Genomic DNA, 21157 nt, shown 5'->3' with positions numbered 1-21157 from the left:
ACACACACACACACACACACACACACACACACACACACACAGATTGAGAGAGAGAGATTGAGAGAGAGAACAGAGATACTTTTCATGTATCCCGAGCTGACTTTGAACTCTAACACATGGCTGATGATAGCCTTGAGCTCCTGATCCTGTAGCTGCCTCCACCTCCCAAGTGCAGGGATATGGAACTTTCTATTGGGGTGTTTCAGATTTATTTCCATATGTGTTAGTCAAGATCTCTTTATTACTTTCCTTCTGTGTGTGGTGAGAGTCTATGTTTGTGTAGTGTATACAGATGCCTGTTCCAGTGAGAGGGGAGGCCAGAGGTTCCATAGGGTGTCTCCATTCCTCTCTACAGTGTTTGGGAGGCTGGAGCTCATCCTGGCTAGGCTGACTGGCCAGGAGCTCTTGGGGTCTGCTGGCTCTGCCTCCCCAGCGCTGGGGTTACAGTCTGTACCCCCTCCATGGGTTTCTTTCTTCTTTTTTTCCTTTTTTTTTTCTTCTTTTTTTTTCTTTTTCCTTTTTCGAGACAGGCTTCTCTGTGTAACAGCTCTGGCTGTTCTGGAACTAGCTCTGTAGACCAAGCTGGCCTCGAACTCACAGAGATCCACCTTCCTCTGCCTCCTGAGTGCTGGGATTAAAGGTGGCCTCACCACCACCCGGCTCCCTCCTTGGGTTTCTGTGGTTTCTGGGGATCCTGACTTAGGTCCTCATTCGTCCCTGGAGGCACTTTACCAATGGAGCTGTTTCCATAGCACCTCCTTTTGGTGGAAGTATTTATTCTGTAAATGAATTGAAAACAATTGGTTATTTATTTATATTTTTTTGGTTTTTTGAGACAGGGTTTCTCTGTATTGTTTTGGAGGCTGTCCTGGAACTCGCTCTGTCGACCAGACTGACCTTAAACTCACAGAGATCTGAGAGTGCTGGAATTAAAGGCGTGTGCCACCAATGCCTGGCCACTATTGGTAATTTATATTGTTTTATCTCTCCTTCATATGGGGCTGGAGAGATGGCTCAGAGGTTAAGAGCACCGATTGCTCTTCCAGAAGTCCTGAGTTCAATTCCCAGCAACCACATGGTGGCTCACAACCATCCGTTATGAGATCTGGTGCCCTCTTCTGATGTGCAAATATACATGGAAACAGAATGTTGTATACATAATAAATAAATAAAATCTTTATCTTTCCTTCCTATAATATGCTTCTTTTTTCATATTTTGCTTATGCCTTTGTGAAAGATTTTGCTGTTTCTCATATAGACCTTGCATAATGTTTGATATTATTTAGACTTTTCTTTGAGCAGGATCTCACTATGCAGTCCCTGGCACCTCCTTCCATTTGATTCCAGAGCCATACTGAAATCTGTGTCCACACTCTTGCATTTCTGAGTCTTCTGGCTTGCCAGTGTGCCACCTCCCTTCCTTCCCCTGGCTGAATTCCCTTTGTCCCTTTGATCTCAATGGAACTATCACATCCTCTCACCCCCTTCCTTAACTTCCTGACCTGGGCTGCTATCTTTGGCTCTATGATCTAACAGCCTCTGTCCTTCGCCTTGCTACAGACCAATGTTTTGTTACAGTCTTTGTTCAGGTTTGTGTTTTTCTGAGGGTTCTGTCAGTTTCTTGGGCGCAGTTACAGCACCTATATTATATTATTATATTTGTAACATTGAGCAGAACTTTGTACTGTGGAAACTTCATTTCTCTAGTTGTTTCTCCTGTTTGTTGGTTTTGATCTTTTACCGATAATTGAGGAATATTTTGAGTCAGGGTCTGGCTGGCTAACCAGTTTGCTCTCAGATTTTTAGTGCTTCTGCTTCTGCCACTAAAGTGCTGATGTTACATGAGGTGCTACCATGGCCCAGCTGAGTCTTCTGTTTTGGAGACAAAGTCTTGCTGTATAGCCCAGGTTGGTCACCCTGCCTCAGCTTCTTGAGTGTTGGGGTTGTAGATGTGTTCCACACTTGGCTCCCAACTAACTTTTTACAATTAAATGCTCCATAATTAACTTCTGTGTTGGCAGGATCTTCCGTTTATTGTGGCTACTGATACTTGGAGTGGCCATACTTGTGTTCTAACCTAACTTTGTGTCAGCTTCATAGTGGAGGACTGCATCATTTGTATTTTCCTCTGGTATCTGTATTTTCTCTATATAATTGTATATAAATCGGATTACCCTCTAATTCTTTCAAGTCAGCTATGTGTAGAGTCACATGAGCAGTTTCTCTCTGCCCCTTTGACTCTGGACTTTTAGTTGACAAAGCTGCTCTGGTGGGCTGGAAGAGGTGTGGTCAGGAGTGGTGATGACCTATGACCCTGCTGTGTTGGAGGAGACGGAGAAAGCCAGGTGCTGATTGACCATGAAGCCTAAGGAGGGGCTGAGAGAGGTTTGTGCTGAATCTCAGTTGCCTGGCTGTGACAGACTGGAGCTGTCTGTTGTCTGCAGCATATTGGTGGCTTTAATGAAGTGATACCTGTGGGGCTTCCCAAGCTTAGCTCCACATCCTGGCTGGGTTTCTGCTTCCCTGACCTTTTCAATTGTTTTAGTGCGGGAAACCTGTCTTCCTCAGTTCTGTTGTTTTTGTTTTGAAAAGTCAGATAATAAGAACACTGTCTTATGGGTTTTGTTGGTGATTATTAATGCTAGTTTTCTTTTACCTTTCAGAATTGCTTCACCCGTGCCTCCCACCCCCACCCCGAGCGCACATGCATGTGCCCGTTTTCCTGAGACAGTCTTAGCTGTCCTAGGATTCACTTTGTAGATCAGGCTGGCCTCAAACTCACAGAGGTCCACCTGCCTCCCAAGTGCTGGGATTAAAGGTGTGCACCAATGCTGCCCGTCCCAGCCTTGACTCCAAATGTTGATTCTTTGAGAATTTTGTAGTCCATTTTATCTGCCCCACCTCCACACTGTCCATGAGGCTTTTTTGTTTTGTTTTTATTTTTTTATTATTTTTTTTGTATGTGTGTGTTTGTTTGCTTTTTTTTTTTTTTTTTTTTTTTTTTTTTCCGAGACAGGGTTTCTCTGTAATATTTTGGAGCCTGTCCTGGAACTCGCTCTGTAGACCAGGCTGGCCTCGGACTCACAGAGATTCCTTTCCTCTGCCTCCCAAGTGCTGGGTTCCATGGAGGCTTTTTATTTATGTTTTATATCTCTAGAAAAAGAATCCAGGATCTTTTCTCCTGTTTTGAGGTGGTTTGAATAGGACTGGTCCCCATAAGCTCATAGATTTGGATGTTCGGTCATTTGGGAGTGGCGATACTTGACAGGGATTAGGAGTTGTGACCGTGTTGAAAGAAGTATGTCTGAGGGTGGGCTTTGAGGTTGCAAATGCTCAAGCCAGGCCCAGTGTCACTCTCTCTCTCTTCTTGCTGCCTGTGGCTCCAGATATAGAACTCTGAGCTCTTTCTCCAGCACCATGTCTGTCTGTGTGCTGTAATGCTCCCTGCCATGAGGATAATGGACTAACCCTTTGAACAGTAAGCCAGCCCCAGTTAAATATATTCCTTTACAAGAGTTGCATTGGTCATGGCATCTCTTCACAGCAGTAGGTAATGTCTACGACATGTGTATTTTTGCCTTTGCGTCATTGTGGTCCATGATGCCAGTTAAGGTTGTTAGCATAATGAAGCCAAACTGGCAAGAAGGGAGCAGATTATTCTGCCATTTCTCCAGGTCTTTGGACTATCGTCACAACATTTCATACTAAGTTCAACCTGCCTGACAAGTTAACAATTTTCCCAGTTCTGTGACCGTTATTGATTTGAAATCCTCCAATGTCACCATGCTTCGTCATTAAGTTAGGAATCCAGTGATGACTTTGGATAAGGCCTGATGAGGACCCCATGTCTGCCTCTCTCACAGTGTTGATGCTCTTGCGAGCGTCTACCAGGGCATTCATGCACACCGCCGTGACAGAGAGGAAAGGTGGTGGAGAGAGGGCCTTTAAGTCTTTCTATCTCTCCCCTTCCCTTTCCCTTCCTTCTTTCTTTTTTTTCCCCTCTTTTCTCTTTCCTTTCTTCCCTCCCTCTGTTCCTTTGTTGAGATGGGGGTTTCATCATGTTGCTATTACTGTTTTAAAATTTGTTTGTTTATATGTGTATGGAGGTTTGCCTGCATGTATGTCTGTGCACCAAGTTTATGCTTGTACCCTGTGGAGGTCAGAAGAGGGAACTGCATTCTCTAGAATGGGTGTTATGGACAGATGTGAGCTACGTGTGTGTGTGTGTGTGTGTGTGTGTGTGTGTGTGTGTGTGTGCTGGAAATTGAACCTGGGTCCTTTGGAAGAGCAGCCAGTGCTTTTAACCACTGAGTCATCTCTCCAGCTCTCTGTTTGATTTTCTTGTCTACCATTTTTCTAAGGTTCTGAATTGTGTAGCAATAATGATAATAATAATAACCTTCTCACAGTCAATAGACCCAGTGAATCCTTTTGGTGTTCCACTTCAGCTTGTGGAAGCAGTGCCAACCATGCTTTCTGGCATGGTTATGATCAGCTTGTATGTGTCAGCCCTATTTCCGTTCATGTTCCTGAGTCGCTATAGCAGTCTTGACTTCATAGGAAAATAGTGAAGGTAGAATAGAATGAATTCCTGTCCTAGACTCTGTTTGAAGAGGTCTGGGGGAGATAGCAGAAACAGATGTCAATGTGAGCATCACTGGAGAGGGAGGTGACAACAGGCTGTCTGCCAGAGGAAATGACAGTACTGTGATTGAGAGCCCAGATTGGTCAAGGAGTCAGGCTAAAAAGACAAAGCATACCCCAGAGCCAAGCTCCTCCCCTAGGCCTCCCTTCTGCACTCCTGGGTGTGGTGCTGGCCATGTGGACTTCCTGATTTGGGAATGTGGACCAGTTACTAAGCTTCTCTGTGCTGCAGTTTCCTTACTTGTTTTCTTTTCCGAGAGAAGGATTAATGTAGTACAGGTTAACTTTGTACATACTGTATAACTAGGGTGCCCTTAAACTCCTGATGCTCTTACTACCACCTCCCAAGTGCTGAGCAGCTCAGCAGTTTCCTTATCTTTGAAGCTCAGATAAAGTATCTACCTCACAGGGTGGTTGTGAAGATGAAATGAGTTGGTATATAGCAAGTATTCAGTAAAGGTTGGCAGTTTGTGGCTGCTGCTGTTGTAAAATGATGTGGCCTCTGGCAGTTTATTTAGCCTTCAGTGGTACTCTAGTTTTAATCACCTCCCTCTCTGTTTCTGCACACCCCTGTCCCCCATGTAGCTGCATGCACCAGTTCTGACTAAATATATAGCCAGTGAGCTATGGAGTATAGTGGAGGCTTCCAAAAACTTGGCTTGTAGAAAGTGGTGACAGAAGATCCAACACTGAGGTGTTAGAAAGAGCAACACAGATTCTTTTGGGCTTCTACAGGTCTTCCCTGTAACATGAATAAATAAATGACCCAGAGACTGATATTGGGGTTCAGACTTCAAGCTGAAGATCAGAAAAGCAAAGCAGCTGGCTACTAGCTTTCACCTCAAGTTCTGGCTGTAAGGGCTGATTGACACACCAGCTCGTCACCAAGTCTCAAACTGCCACCACTCCTCAGTGTGGCTGGAGAGCGAATGCCTCTCTGAGACCTTGCTTCTGTCTTATGTACTTCCCTAATGTTGGGATTAAAGGTGTGAGCTATGATTTTCTTTTAGGCTGATTCACTCTTATGTATCCCTGGGAGGCCTTGGACTCAGAGGTCATCGTCTATCTCTTAATCCTGAGTCCTAGGATTAAAGGTGTGTACCACCACCTCCTAGCTCTGGCTTCTGGATTAAAGGTGTGTGCCTGACTTCTATGGCTTGTGACTGACTTTGCTTTCCAAGTCCTCAGTCAGGCTTTAATAAATCATAAGTAATATATCATTGCACTTCCCTTTTTGTTTGTAGATTAGTGTATGGAACTTCAGAATGGCATTTTCCCAATGTCCATTTGGAGTACAATAAGACAAATTAATACAAATCAAAATAATATGGTAGCAGCATCACATAATTTGTGTACACTGGTGTAGGAACAGATTTAATTTAGTGCAGCTTTGGCAAAGTCTTTTGTATTTCAGTTTATACAGCTGCTATCCAGGGCGAGACTGCCCAGTTGCAGCCTTGAGCGTCTTGCAGAGAGAATTTTTTTTTCCTCTGGGTGACTGGCTGTGTTCACATTTGCCTCTTCCTTAGTTCTCCTTTATTTTCTTTTTCAAAAAAAGGAGAATATATACACATAAGAAACGATGACTGGTAAGTAATAATAAAAGCAATAAAGGATGCTAAGCTTTCCAAAGCTGGGTGCCGAGGACACAGTGCTTTGTCTCCAGGCCTTCCTATGCACAATCTTTAGAAGGGAAATAGTTTACAAATGAAAGTGGGGATAGGAAGACCTAGGGGTGGCTGCCGAATTTGGTGACAATGGGCCCTGGGGGGCCTTGCCAGAAGCCATCTCATCAAGGCCTGTCATCACAGGCTTGGAGTGAACAGGATGTGACCAGTGACAGTGACAGGAAGGGAGGAGGGCATATGTCCCACCACAATGGGGCTCAGGATGCTTTGTTGTTATTTTTAACATTTTTAAAATAGATGGGAGATGAGGGATAGAAAAAAAGAGTGGTGTGTGACACACGCTGGTAATCCCAGAGTCTAGAAGGGTAGAAAACCTGGTGTGTGACACACGCTGGTAATCCCAGAGTCTAGAAGTCAGAGAGAAAGAGGGGATTGTGAGCTGGAGGATGGTCTGTGCTATATAGTGAGACCTTGTTTTGAAACACAAATGAAAAGAAAGAAGAAAGAAAAAGCAACTAGTAGGAAGTAGAGGGGAAAACTGATGAAATAGTACAGTAGTCATTAATGAGAGGACAAGATATTTGAAAGTTACAAAGACAGAAGATTCAAAAATATCTAGTGGGATGTGGTGGTGCACACATTTCATCCAATTGTAGGGAGCATAGGCAGGAGGATTTCTGTGAGTTCAAGGCCACCCTGGTCCACATAGTGACACATAGGCCCATGTATGGAGGTTAGAGGACAACTTGTGAAAGTGGGCTCTCTCTCCTTCCACTATGCACTTTCTAGGGATCAGACACACATCATCAGAATTGGTGGCAAGGGCTTTTGCCAGGTGAGCCATCTTGTTGGCCCAGCATAAGGTTTTTTTTTTTTTTTTTTTTTTAAAGATTTTATTTATTATGTATACAACATTCTGTTTCTGTGTATATCTGCACACCAGAAGAGGGCACCAGATCTCATAATGGATGGTTGTGATCCACCATGTGGTTGCTGGGAATTGAACTCAGGACCTCTGGAAGAGCAGTCGGTGCTCTTAACCTCTGAGCCATCTCTCCAGCCCCAGCATAAGGTTTTATGGTTGTGGTTACATAGGTACCTGTTGCCTAACATATTCCAGTATTTCTGATCTAATGAAGGAGAGTAGATATCCATTAGAATGGCATTGTTTATAGAGTGTCACTCTTTACTTTTTTGGCTTCGATGATCCTGCCCTCCATCCCCCCTCCCCCTCTTAACTCAACTGTTGTCAAGAGCCAGTCTTGCAAACAGGTATTTCTGTGGATAGCAGCCTTAGGCCTGCTATGTTAACCCTTGCATGCTATTTGTACTTAAAGTGATCCTAGAAGGTGGGGAAGTGGCAGGGGGCTGATGGGAAATGGGAGTTATAATATATGAGTATAGACATGTTCCTCCCTTTCTACTTTCTGTTAATAAATTGAGAATTTTAAACTTTATTATTATGTGTGTGGTTGATATACATGTGTGAGCCTGTATATGCCACGGCAAGTATGTGGAGATCAGAGGACAACCCACATTCCATCTCTATAAGGGTTCAGGGATCAAACTCAGGTCATCAGGCTTGCAAGGCAAGTGTCTTTACTTACTAAGCCATCTTGCTAGGCCTAAACTGAATGGAAGGGTTTTGTATATAAAAAAGTTGGCACTATGAGAAATCACTCATTAAACAGAATGCCAAAGTTTATAGCAGGTTGCTTTTGGTTTTGTTTCTGGCTTCTTCAGCACTTTATGAAACCAACCTCTTCTGCCCAGCTCACTGGAACACAAACAGAATTTTATGGAAAAAGAGTTAACTTGATTCTAGAATTGCAAAGAAAGTCAATTAAAGGCATTGGATAGGTCGAAGTTTTGTCTGTTGCCACAAACACAATGTTGATGGGGTTACATTTGCAGTCGTGGAAGGCGTTCTAGGTAGTGGGTGCTGGTGAGGTGATGAGGGGGACAACGGCCACAACCAAACAAGTGATAGTCAGAGTCCCAGCAAGGGTGGCGTGTGGGGAAGGGGAGGAGGGAATGGATGTAGAATTGAGTATTCATAAGGGAAGAGGTTATAGGAAGGAGGGAAAGGGATATTGCTTTGGACTTTACTAATTGGTTAAACTCCAGAAAATTAAGTGAGAAGAGCATTTTTCTCTGATTACGAGATTCTGAATTCTTTTGTTTTCAGTTTTTTGTTTTTTTTTTTTTTTTGAGGCAGGGTTTCTCAGTGTAGCTCTGGATGTCCTGGAACTCACTCTGTAGACCAGGCTGGCCTCAAACTCAGAGATCACCTGCCTCTGCCTCCTGAGTGCTTGGATTAAAGGTGTGCATCACCACCACCACCCCACTTCTAAAATCTTTAAATATCAGCTGCAAGTCCAAGAGTCAATTAAATGCTGACACTGTCTGCTGGGAGTGAAGAGCAGATTTCCAAGTGTGGCTGAGTTCCATGAAGTGGATGCCTTCATACGCCAGCTGCAAACGGGATGCCCTGCTTACCCACATCTCTGCCTGGCAGGGCATATATTCAAGGACTTCTGTACCCTTTCCCACCTCAGGTTTGCTGATTACCTGGAATAGTTCACATAACTCAGGCTGTGACTCATTTAGCATGAAGGTGCAATCCTGGGAAGTGGAAAGGAAGAGAGCATGAGGCAGGCAAACCACCTCTCGGTGCATAGCTGTGTCCAGTGATTGGGAAACTCCCAGGTCTCTTTGTTTATGAGTCCTTGCGAAGCTCAACCTCCAGTCCTCTCTCCTGCCCTCCCCAGAGTTCTGTGCATCCCTGTTTTGAAGCTGTCCAAGTCAGAAGGAGATTGCTATGAATAACAGAAGACACACCACTCAGGGAACTCTTCTGTAAAAGATATTTTAAAAACAAGAAGATTAATTTATTATTTACATGTATGTATGCATGCCTGCATTACTTTATATGCACCATGAGTGTGCAGGTAACCATAGAGGCCAGATACTGTTGAATTCTCTGGAACTGGAGTAACAGAGCATTGTGAGCTGCCTGCTGTGGATGCTGGGACCTGACCCTCTGGAAAGCAGTTCCTGCTCTTAACTGCTGAGCCACTGCTCCTGTTCCCTTAACATTTTTTTGAGACAGGGCCTTACTTTATAGCTCTGGCTGGCCTGGAACTTGCTATAAGGCCAGGCTGGCCTAAAACTGACAGAGCTCTGACTATGTCTGCCTCTTGAGTCCTGAGATTAAAGGTGTGTACTACCATACCTGGCCCCTTTAGATTCTTTTAAAAATTAGGTGTATATGTGTATAACTGTGTGTCACTTGAGTGCAGTACTATCAGTGGTCAGAAGAGGGCATCAGATCCCCCCCCATAGAGTTACAGTTGTGAGGCACCCCAGTATGAGTGCTGGAAACTGAATCGGCTCCACACTCCTTAACCACCAAGTCATCTCTCCAGAACCTACTCAGGATGTTCTGAGAACTGGTTTTGGGAACTCTTGACAAGAACCAGGGGCAAGGACCAAATCGCCTGTTGTTCCCCCACTTGGAAGATAAAGGCAAGGAGCACCTGAAGCTGAAAGTCATCCTCAGCTATGTAGGGAATTCAAGTGCTACCTGAGACCTTGTCTAAATGAAAGCACGAAGGAATGGGTGAATGAAGTCTAAACCCTTGTGTGTTTTTGTTTATAGCCTACACAGCCCAGACATCCGAAGGCCTGCGCCCAACAGCGGCTTCTGTGGTCCATTCAAAAGCTTTGGCTGTTTGCCGTGGACCTCTGGACCACTATGACTTTCTGATCAAAGCTCAGGAGCTGCGGGACGATGAACATCAAAGAAGAGTGGTTCAATGTTTGCAGAAGTTACTGGAGGACCTGAAAGGGTACAGCATAGAGGAAGCAGGGCTCTTCCCCAAGGTGAGGCTTTCACATCTTCTAAAATGGATTCAGTGCTGGAAGGATGACCCCAAAGCTGCCTTAGCTTGGTGGATTCCGGTTCCTGCCCTTCTGATGTTCTTGTGTCTTCTCTTACCTTCCCGGGTTCAAACAGCTTCATAGCTACTAAATCGTGTAGGCCTAGCTAAATGAAGCTTCTATGCGGCCCAACCCCACCCGCATCCCCGTCCCAGTCCTCAAGCCTCACCCTGGAATGTGGTGGAAGGGCGTGAGACCAAGTGTCCTTCTCTCCTCCTTTGCTATGCTTCTGAGGGCCGGACGTAGGATACCAGAGTAGGGTAGACAGCAATCTTAGTTCCTTTAATAGTAGGTGCTGCTGTTAGCGCTTTGTTAAGGGACACTTTGGAGGCTTCCAAAAGCCTCTGCTGGGGACTTTCATGGTGTCCCAGCCTTTGACTGCCTTCTTCTTTTTTTTTTTTTTTTTTTTTTTTGGGTTTTTCGAGACAGGGTTTCTCTGTGTAGCTTTGGAGCCTATCCTGGCACTCGCTCTGGAGACCAGGCTGGCCTCGAACTCACAGAGATCCGCCTGCCTCTGCCTTCCGAGTGCTGGGATTAAAGGCGTGCACCACCAATGTCCGGCTTTGACTGCCTTCTTGTGACTGGAGAAACCCCTCCCACCCTTGCTTTTTTGCTGAGACCACCCTTCTGCTCGCAGCCAGTTTTTGTCCTTTCAGGACGCTCTCCCTGGACCCTTTTTATGGATCCTCCGAGGCTGTGGGTACATAAGGTTTTGTTTCTACAACTCCTGTAGCACGGAGTGCTTTAGTTACCCTGGATTTCTTCTTTTCTTCTTTTTCCTAAAAATCAAAACAAACAAAACAAAAACGTGTGTGTCTTTTGCCTGCATGTAGGGTACGCATGCCTGTGGAGGACAGAAGAGGGCATTACAGTCCCTGCAATTGGAGTCACAAATGGTTATGAGCAGCCGTGCGGGTACTGGGGACCGAACCTAGGGCCTCTCTAAGAGTGGCCAGTGCTCTTAGCCGCTGAGCTACTCTTCTAGTCCCCAGCCTGGACTTCTGTGGGCAAGAAGAAGGCACCAGATTTTTTTGCCCTCCATGCCCTTATATTTCTGAGGATTAATGTCAGGCGCACCCACAGGCACTTGCGAATCCCGCTGTGGTAGCTGCCTGTGGCATTCCTCATTCACCTGGGAGGGTGAGCTCCTTTTATTCCCAGCCCTAGCCTTTGGATGCTTTTCCTGGGACCCTCCCTGTACTCCTTACCCAGCTAACAACTTTCTGCCTTGATCACTCTTTGGTTTTAAGGTGTTTTGCCTTTTTATTTCTTATTAATTAATCAGCTAATTAATTAGTGGACAGGTCTTGCTGTGTAGACCATGCTGGCTTCAAACTCTTACACAATTTTTTTTTTCCTTTTGGTAGTACATGGGGATTAAACCTCATAGGTAGGTACTCTAACCCTTGAGCACCAGGAGTGTACCACCATGCCCGAACTGCTTATGTATTTGTTCCAAAATAACCCTGTGTGGGTGTAAGCTTCTCCTGGGGTGGATGGAGCACTTGCTTCCTGTTCTTTGCTTTGAGGTTTTGCTGAAATTCAGCTGCAATAGGAAAATTCATTCTGTATCCTACTGTGGAAGTGTCTTCAATAGTCAGAGAGCTGCACACCTGAGAAATAGTTTCCCCTAATTGACTGGTCACCACTCTGTTGCTTTCCATTACCTAACCATTCTTTCATTTAAGGTTGTTAGAAAAGGGGCACTGGTAGTTTGTTTAAAACTCTGATGAGGGGCTGGAGAGATGGCTCAGTGGTTATGAGCACTTGTAGCTCTTCCAGAGGACCGGGGTTAGGTTCCCACTACCTATGTAGGTGGCTTACAACTGCCTGTAACTCCAGTTCTGGGGTATCTGATGCCCTCTTCTGGCTGGTGAGGGCATGTTTTCACACATGGCATGCATTGGTGCAGATACTCACCTACACATAAAAAAAACAAAACCAAAAAATGAAACAAAAAAAAAATCCCAATAGACAAAAACAAATAAACTTAAAGGAGAAAACCCCAATGAAAGAAGTTTTTTTGTTTTTTGTTTTTTGAGACAGGGTTTCTCTGTGTAGCTTTAGAGCATATCCTGGCACTCGCTCTGGAGACCAGCTTCCATCCCCCTTCCTTTTTGAGACAGGATCTCCCATTGCAGCTGGGGTTAGCCTGATTGCCTGGACTAGACCCCCGGATCATCCTGTTCCACCTCCCTGGCTAGCACTGCCATTACAGATGTAGAGTGAGGTGCTTGGCTTTTGTGTGGGTTCTGTGGGTTCTGGGGATTTGAACTCTTTGCTGACTGAGCTGTCTCTTCAGCCCAGGACTCAGACATCTGACATAACCTGAGAAAACACACAGGAAACCTTTTTGAATATTTGTAAGTAAACTACAGAACTATTTCTTTTCAATACAAAGGAGTAAAAGAAAGGCATGAGAATCTGCCAGTTCTCACAGAAGGGGATCTGAGTGAGTCTCAGTTCTCAGATGATGTTTGTAGAGTTCTTCTTCGGCCGTAGACAAGTGATTTTGAGGACTTTGAGTTTGTTCTCCGTGCAGATGTGTAGTGGTTTCTTTTGGTGCACTTTTCTTTTCCTCTCCCGTAGTCCTAAGAAATTTCTGCAAGTCTGCACTATCACATTAAAAGGGAACATACCTCCCTCACCTGGCCATGCTTTCTCTGGTAAACATTTGAAGAAGTTCAGAGCTTTGCCTCTGCCCCAGGAGCAGTGGACTGTGAGGAATGAGAGCTTGTGGACATATTGTTACCAAATAAAACTTACAACCAGGTTAATCTGACACATTTAATGTATGCATAATTGTTATTGTGCTGGGAGGTAATTAGGCATAAATGATAAGTAGTTCATGTAAATCACTATAATTAGAATTACTTTTACACAGCCAAATCAAGCATTTCTGGAGTCAGGGAGGGAGAGAATTAAACAGCCTTCCATTCTCGCTCTCCATTAATCAGGGCTGTGCAGGCACTGGGTTTTTTCATCCTTTAGGAGAGGACTTACATGTAGCCTGTTTTTAATGAAGCTCAACTCGGGTGTCCAACTATAGTCACATTTTAAGGATCAGTATTTTGCTCAACAGTGAACTTCGTATGCCGTGGTGGATTTGTGAGATGATCCTGGCTGAGAAAGTGTCACCCAGTGATGTCCTAGCAAGACACTCTGGCTTGTGTGACAATGCGCAGACAGCTGTCTGAAAATGTAACACCTACAGTTACGAACAGTGCTTTCTATGTGGGGATGGTAATAACCCATTACTTGTCCACGTGGGGCATGTGTGAGGACAGCTATAAAGATATGTGCTGTGCCGGGCGTTGGTGGCGCACGCCTTTAATCCCAGCACTCGGGAGGCAGAGGCAGGTGGATCTGTGTGAGTTCGAGGCCAGCCTGGTCTCAAGAGCGAGTGCCAGGATATGCTCTAAAGCTACACAGAGAAACCGTGTCTTGAAAAACAAAACAGGACAAAAATGTGTGCTGTGACGGATTCTGATGGATTCGAATCTAGTTTATTCTCATTCATTCTCCCTCTCTTCCTCTCTGTATGTGGTTTGTGTGTGTGTGTGTGTGTGTGTGTGTGTGTGTGTGTGTGTGTGTGTGTGTGTTAAAGATCAATGTCTTAATTAGTTTCTGTTGCTGCAGTGAAACCCCATGACCAAAAACCAAGTTGGGGAGGAAAGAGATTATTTAGCTTACACTTTCATATTGCAGTTCATCACTGAAGGAAGTCAGGACAGGTACTCAAACAGGGCAGGATCCTGGAAGCAGGAGCTGATGCAGAGACCATGGAGTGGTGCTGCTTACTGGCTTGCTTCCCTTGACTTGCTCAGCCTGCTTTCTTATAGAACCCAGGACCAGCAGCCCAGGGATGGCACCACCCACCATGGGCTGGACCCTCTCCCATTGATCTCTAATTAAGAAAACGCCTTACGTCCGGATCTGATGGAGGCATTTTCTCAATTGAGGCTCCTTCCTCTCTGATGACTCTAGCTCATGTCAAGCTGACATAAAACCAGCCAGCACTGTCCATTTGGTGTTTTCCTCTATAGCTCTCCCTCTTTTATTTTTTATTTATTTTTTTTAAAGATACATTTATTTATTTACAGTGTTTTGTCTGCATGTGTGCCTGCAGACCAGAAGAGGGCACCAGATCTCATTACAGATGGTTATGAGCCACCATGTGGTTGCTGGGAATTGAACTCAGCACCTCTGGAAGAACAGTCAGTGCTCTTAACCTCTGAGCCATCTCTCCAGCCTCTCCATCTTTTATTTATAAATATAGATGACTAATGCAATATATTTTTGAAAATTTCATTATTTATATATTTATGTTTTATTATCTTTATTTTATGTGTATTTGTGTTTTGCCATCTGTGTGCTTGGTGTTCATGGAGCCCCAAAGAGGGCTTCGGATCCTTTGGACTTAGACCATGTGGGTGCTGGGAGTCGAGCCCAGCTCCTCTGGAAGAGCAGCCAGTGCTCTTAACTGCTGAGCCATCTCTCCAGCCCTTTATTATTATTATTATTATTATTATTATTATTTGGTTTTTCGAGACAGGGTTTCTCTGTGTAGCTTTGGAGCCTATCCTGGTACTCGCTCTGGAGACCAGGCTGGCCTCAAACTCGAGATTTGCCTGCCTCTGTCTCCTGAGTGCTGGGATTAAAGGCGTGTGCCACCAACGTCCATCTTAAAATTGCTTTTTATTTATTACGTTTTCTTTTGTGAGCATGCATATGTGAGTGTGCCAGGCTGCACATGTGGAGGTCAGGGGACCACTTTCAGAGTTAGTTCTCTCCTTCCACCTGTGGGTCCTAGAGACTGAACTTTACCACGCTTGGTGACAGGTGCCTTTACTCATTGAGCGTCTTCTCAGATTTCCATGACTTCTCTCTTCTCCCCACCCCTCTCTCTAAGATTGGTTGTCACTTTGTAGCCCTGGCTGCTCTGAAACGCACTCTGTAGTTCAGGCTGGCCTTGAACTCACAAAGATCCACTTGCCTCTGTCTCCCGAGTGCTGGGATTAAAGGTGTGTGCCACCAGGACTGATTTCTTATTTTTCCTCCTCTTCTCCTTGGATTATACCTGCTTATTTATTGTGCATATGTATGTGTGGGAGAGTGTGCCTGTGGAGGTCAACCACTTCTTTCCTTCTACCATATGGGTCCTGGATATTAAAATCAGTTGTCAGGCTTAGTGGTCAGCACCTTTATCTCTGAACTATTTTGTAATCCCAGCAGAAAGATCAGAATTCTTTCATGAGTACATAGGGGTTCAAGGTCAGCCTGAGCTATATGAAACTCTGCTTCAACAAACAATCAAACAGATAGGCAAATAAGCAACAAACAGAAAAGAAACCCTGAACGAACCATCATACTTCCATCTTCCATGGAGAGCAGAGACCAGGAGCTGAATGTATGCTTCAGGACACACTGCCATGACCATGTACGCTAGCTTCCCGGGAGATGCCAGCTGCACACTTTGGAGACACTGCATGACTGCACTGGTGATGGAGGCCACTGTGTAGCTGTTCTGATTTGCTTTGGTCCCACGGAACCACAAAGGGCCCCGTGGTCTTTTCCCTGGGCCCTTCATTGTCTGGACACTGGGTTGGCTTGTAAGTGAAGCAAAGGAGTGTGGTGTCTCTTCTACAGTTTCTCATTCATTCCATTTGGCACACGAACATTCCTTGAGACAAAGTCTGGCTATATAGGTCAAGTCTGCCTGCCTTTGCTTCTTAAGTGCTGGAATGAGAGGCATGCACTACCATACCCAACTTTAGGGACCCTCTTATGTTGCCCACATACACCTTTGCCAGATACTTTTTTCCTTGGACTTCTTGGTCCTGTAGAGTCATAACTCAAGGACTGGCATAAAGTAGGTACTTAATGCTCAATCATGTTTGTAGAATGAGTGAAAAAAGTAAGTAACAACGCCCTCGTGGAAGACACAAAGTAATTCTGTGCTGATTTGAAGATGGTTGTGGTAGCTCTCTGGCTTGCCCATGTGTCAGTGAGCTCTCATTTCTGGATCTGTCTCTGGGAACGAGTCCTTAGCAATAGTTGTCAGCTAGTGTAGAAGATGCCTGGAAACCGAGTGATACTCCACTTGAGAACCTTCGGAGTCCAGGGCAAGAGTCCTGCGCCCTCTGAGTAGCCAGGAGACCTATATAAGTGAACACCATTAGACCTAACAAGTCCTTCCCTCCCTCCCTCCCTCCCTCCCTCCTCCCTCCCTCCCTCTGTTTCTTCTTCTTTTGCTTGCTTCCTTCCTCCTTTCCCTCTCCCTCCCTGCCTCCCTCTCTCCCTTCCTTCCATATGATGCTTAGATCCAATAGTTTATTAAATAAATTTAAAACACAGATAATGGGAATCAGCAGGTAGATCAGCACACTTGGGCCTTGTCTCTGTGAGAAGAAAGCTGTGTGGGTTTGAATGTCTGACTTGCTGTGCCCTGTCATCTGCTGCATGACTCTTCTCAATGACGATGTTAAGCCAACAGGACTGGGTTTGAGCAAGGGGGACACACACACTGAAGGTGTCTGGAGTAGTTGACACATCCCTGTTCTATCTACAGCTCCATGGCTAGCTCCTAGCTGCTGCTCTGCAAGCCATTTCTTGTGTGTGTTTTTGTAGAATTTGAAAGCCTCTTTATTTAGATACTTAAATAGGCTTAATTATACTAGTAAACTGAGCAAATTGATGTACTTTAGGTTAGGAGGGTTCTTTTGAAAATCAGCTAAAGCCATTAAAAAAACCCATTTTCATTTAAAGAGAGTTTGTGGATGCTAACATATAGTTCTGTTTTTTAGTTTTTAAGATTTGTAGAAACCTGAAGGATATACTTTTATCAAAAGTGGTCTACGTGGAGAATGCTGTAATGCCAGTTTTTAAAAGATGTAATTATGCTCAGCTGGAATCATTGTCTCTGCTTCTGCCATTTGGGGAGATAATAATGCAGTGTGTTGGGGGGGATGGGGAGAAACAGGAAAAGTAATATCCCTGCATTTTAAACAAACTGAAAACAATACTTTTTATCTTAAGAGCAACACCCTTATTAGCTAGTTGTCCTAATGGAAATTATGCTGGAGTAGCGGGTGGATAATCCTGGAAGGCAGAAGCTATGCCTCTTAACTTAAAACATCCATGAGAATCACAGTGGATCATTATGGGTGGGATTTTAAAAAATAATTTTTTTGAGACAGTGTCTTGCTATTTAGCCTAGACTAGCCTTGCATTTGAGATCCTCCTGCCTCTGCTTTCTGAGTACTGGGATTGTATGGGTGTATCATTTGCCTAGTGCCTTGGATCATTTTTTAATGTTAACATTTTAATGAAATTGAGAACAAAACATAAGATTTACATCATTAAGTGTAAATACTTGGGATGACCACTTTGAGTTTACAGCAGTTAAAACAAAGGAATAGCTTTGAAAGCAAATATCTAGAGTGTCAGTGTGGTGGTGGATCTTTCATTGTTTGTTTGGAGACAGGTAGTTCAGGCTAGTCTTGAACTCATTGTGTAGCTAAGGATTGTTGTGCCCAAATCACAAGGATCCCCAAAGAGACCTGGGAGACAGACCACCCATGTAAATGCACAAGGTTTATTGATTGTTCTATCCTACCGAGGGAGGGACCCTGTCTAGCAGCCTCCAGACGGGGTGAAGTTTCCTGTCTACTGCTAGGTTTTAAAGACAAAAGTTACAGGATTACATCAGTAGGTACGGGTTGGTTTCTGATTGGTTGACATTTGGGAAAAATCAGGAGAATTTCTCAAAGTCATATTTTGGCATAAAATACCCGTGTACCAGGTATTTTCATTGGTCAGTGCTGAGAGGGAACATTCTGTGGTTTCTATGGCTTTGTCTTGTTACTTGCAGGTGGCCTGCTGTACATAGATACCAATAGTTTTTAGAACTGTATCCTGATGACTATAGGGGAGGTTTTGGTCTCCCCTGGAGTTTCTTTTGTGGCCAAACAGTTCCCAGGAACCCAGTACCTAGAAGGCTGGGGGTGGGGGTGGGGGTTTGGAGTTTCTTTGTGTTCAGTTTTGGCCCTAGGCTCCTGGAAGCCAGAGGATCTGGAGTTTCTTTGTATCAGAGGCCTATGTGTCTCTTCTGTATCATGTCATGGCTGCTAAAGCAGGGAGCTGAGTGGGGGTCTGGTCCCTTTATTCCTAGAAGTAAAACCCTTTACCCCTTTCAAGGATAACCTTGAATTTCTGATCTATCTACCTACCTCAAGTGCTAGGATTTCATTTACCATACATAGCTTGATTTTTTTTTGTTTTTTTTTTGTTTTTTTTTTTTTTTTTTTTGGTTTTTCAAGACAGGGTTTCTCTGTGCAGCTTTGGAGCCTATCCTGGCACTCGCTCTGGAGACCAGGCTGGCCTTGAACTCACAGAGATCCGCCTGCCTCTGCCTCCCGAGTGCTGGGATTAAAGGCATGTGCCACCAGTGCCCGGCTCATAGCTTGATTTTTAAAAATAACTTTAGAACCAGTCATGATCATGAATCCTTTTAATCCTGGCATCCAGGAACAGAGAGGTAGGCAGATCTCTGTGAGTTGGAGGCCAGCCTGGTCTACAGTGAGACTTTGTTTCAAATTTCTGAAAAAAGAGATTGAGAAAACACTAGAGAAATGGAAAGACAACCCATGTTCACAGATTGGTAGAATTAATATTGTGAAAACAACCTTCTTACTAAGAATAATTTACAGATCAATGCAATACCCTTAACAATCTTTGCTGGAATAGAAAAAGACCCTAAAATTCACATGGGACCAGAAAAGACCCTGGATAGCCAAAGCAACCCTGAAAACAGAACAATATTGGAGGGATTGCCTTTCCAGACTTCAGGATATGTTAGAGAGCTGCAGTCGTAAAAACAGACATGTAGACGAGCAGAATAAAACAGAAGAGCCAAACATGAGGACATGTAATACAGTACTCAGAAAGAAGCCAAAAACATACACTGTGGGGGCTGGAGAGATGGCTCAATGGTTAAGAGCACTGGCTGCTCTTTCAGAGGACCCGGGTTCAATTCCCAGCACCCACATGGCAGCTCACAACTGTCTGTTACTTCAGTTTCAGGGGATCTGACACCTTCACACCAATACACATAAAATAAAAAGTTAAATAAATTATTAAAAAAACATACACTGGAGAAAAGAAAGCATCTTTAACAAATGCACTGGGAAAAGTTGATGTTCACACACAGAAGAATGAGATTAGAAGCTGTGTCTGCCTCTCCATACAAAGGGTAACCCCAAGTGGATAAAAGAATCTTAGTGTGAAACCCAAAACGCTAGAATTGCTAGAAGAAACCAGGCAGTGCCCTAAGAGGTGCTCTAGGAGGTGTAGAAAGAGCTTCCTGGAGAGGACTCCCTTTGCCCAGGAATTAAGACCAACAATTTAAAGTATTTCACAGTTTTTGTCTTTTTTCCTTGTGGTTTCTGGTTGGTTTTGTTTGTTTGTTTTGTCTTGCTTATAAGATATTGCACTTCAGTATTATAAAAACAAATGAGCAGGAAGGTATGTTTAAAGGTGTTGGTGAGCAGCAGGGTTACACGAGAAGACTGATTTGATGTGCCATGGGTGGGTTTTTTGAGAGGCAGGCACCAGTGAGGTTTTGATAGGAAGTGTGTCTTTTATCATTGGAGGGAGAAATGAGAAGATGATTGCAGAGGCAGAGCTGCAGTTTCATGCAGCAAGCTGCAAGAGCTCAGGCCCCACAAGACACCTCCTGCTTTCTCTGTATGAAGAAGTGGGAGCCATTGTAGGGAAGTGTAGGCTAGCTTCAAGGAAGCTGAGAAAGTTCCAGAGAACCACCAAAGAGAGCTAGGCTGTCTAAAGTCTTGAATGCATTGCTGATATATTAGTATAGGGTTCATTTGTGGTGCTAGGAAGTGACCCTAGGACTTGTGCATGCTAGGCTGTTGCTCTGTGGCTTAGCTAGCAATATCCCCAGGGCCAACCATATTGTCTAGATTTTTTTGGAGTTAATTATTTTTATTTTCTGTGCATGAGTGTTTTGTCTGGCTGTCTGTATATTTGTTGCACAGTGCCTATATGTGAAGAGGCCAGAAGAGGGTTTGTGAACCCCCTGGAAATAGAATAAATAGGTGATTGTGAGCTGCCATGTGGGTGCTGAGAACCAAACCTTGCAGTCCTCTGCAAGAGCTTCAAGAGCTCTTAACCGCTGAGTCATCTCTCCAGCCACCCAACTCAACATGTAATTTTTTAAAAAAGATTTTATTTATTTATTATGTATACAACATTCTGCTTCCATGTATATCTGCACACCAGAAGAGGGCACCAGATCTCATAACGGATGGTTGTGAGCCACCATGTGGTTGCTGGGAATTGAACTCAGGACCTCTGGAAGAGCAGTCGGTGCTCTTAACCTCTGAGCCATCTCTCCAGCCCCCCAACATGTAATTTTTAAATAGTTTCATTATAGTATGGTTTTATAGTAATTCTCTTTATTATCAGCTGCTATTGTTTATATCTTATTATAGGTAGATGTACATAGGAAAATAGGGCATGTATGGGGTCAGGACAGTCAAGTTATAGAGGTCCGCTGGAGGACCATGCTTCCTGAGGGTAAGGAATGACTGCTGAATGTGAGAGGGCTCAGTGCTTATATCTGCTTTCTATCAGGCTTGATGACCTGAGTTTGATCCTTAGGACTCATATGGTGGAACGGGACAACAGGCTCTCAAGAGTTGTCCTCTGACCTTAATATGTATGCTATGAAATGCACGTATCCTCTTCATTCACACACGTATAATAAATAACTGTAGTAAAAATTTTAATGTCATTTAGATACACCACTTAACCTTGATTGATAGAAGGTATCCAAGCTTTATTTTTATTTTATTATTTTTTTGATACAGGGTCTCACCCAGTAACTCTGACTGTCCTGGAACCAAGTAACCACACTGGCCTTG

The 21157-nt window shown here is 44.2% G+C and overlaps 1 protein-coding gene across 2 annotated transcripts in view; it reads left to right on the top strand.

Annotated features, from left to right (window-relative positions):
• Afg1l (AFG1 like ATPase) overlaps positions 1–21157 on the top strand; it is a 141871-nt gene that overhangs the window by 13858 nt on the left and 106856 nt on the right. Inside the window, exon 2 of one of the 2 annotated variants that reach the window (XM_027402231.2) lies at positions 9934–10157. In XM_027402231.2, coding sequence (XP_027258032.1) covers positions 9934–10157 — 224 coding nt within the window. Of the gene's footprint in view, positions 1–9933; positions 10158–21157 lie in introns of those variants that run through there. The other variant, XM_027402233.2, reaches the window with a different exon arrangement.

The sequence above is a fragment of the Cricetulus griseus genome, chromosome 2, assembly GCF_003668045.3.
Source record: "Cricetulus griseus strain 17A/GY chromosome 2, alternate assembly CriGri-PICRH-1.0, whole genome shotgun sequence".
Taxonomy (NCBI): Eukaryota; Metazoa; Chordata; class Mammalia; order Rodentia; family Cricetidae; genus Cricetulus; species Cricetulus griseus.
The sequence above is the reverse complement of the archived record's forward strand: the minus strand, read 5'-3'. Positions and strand labels throughout refer to the sequence as shown.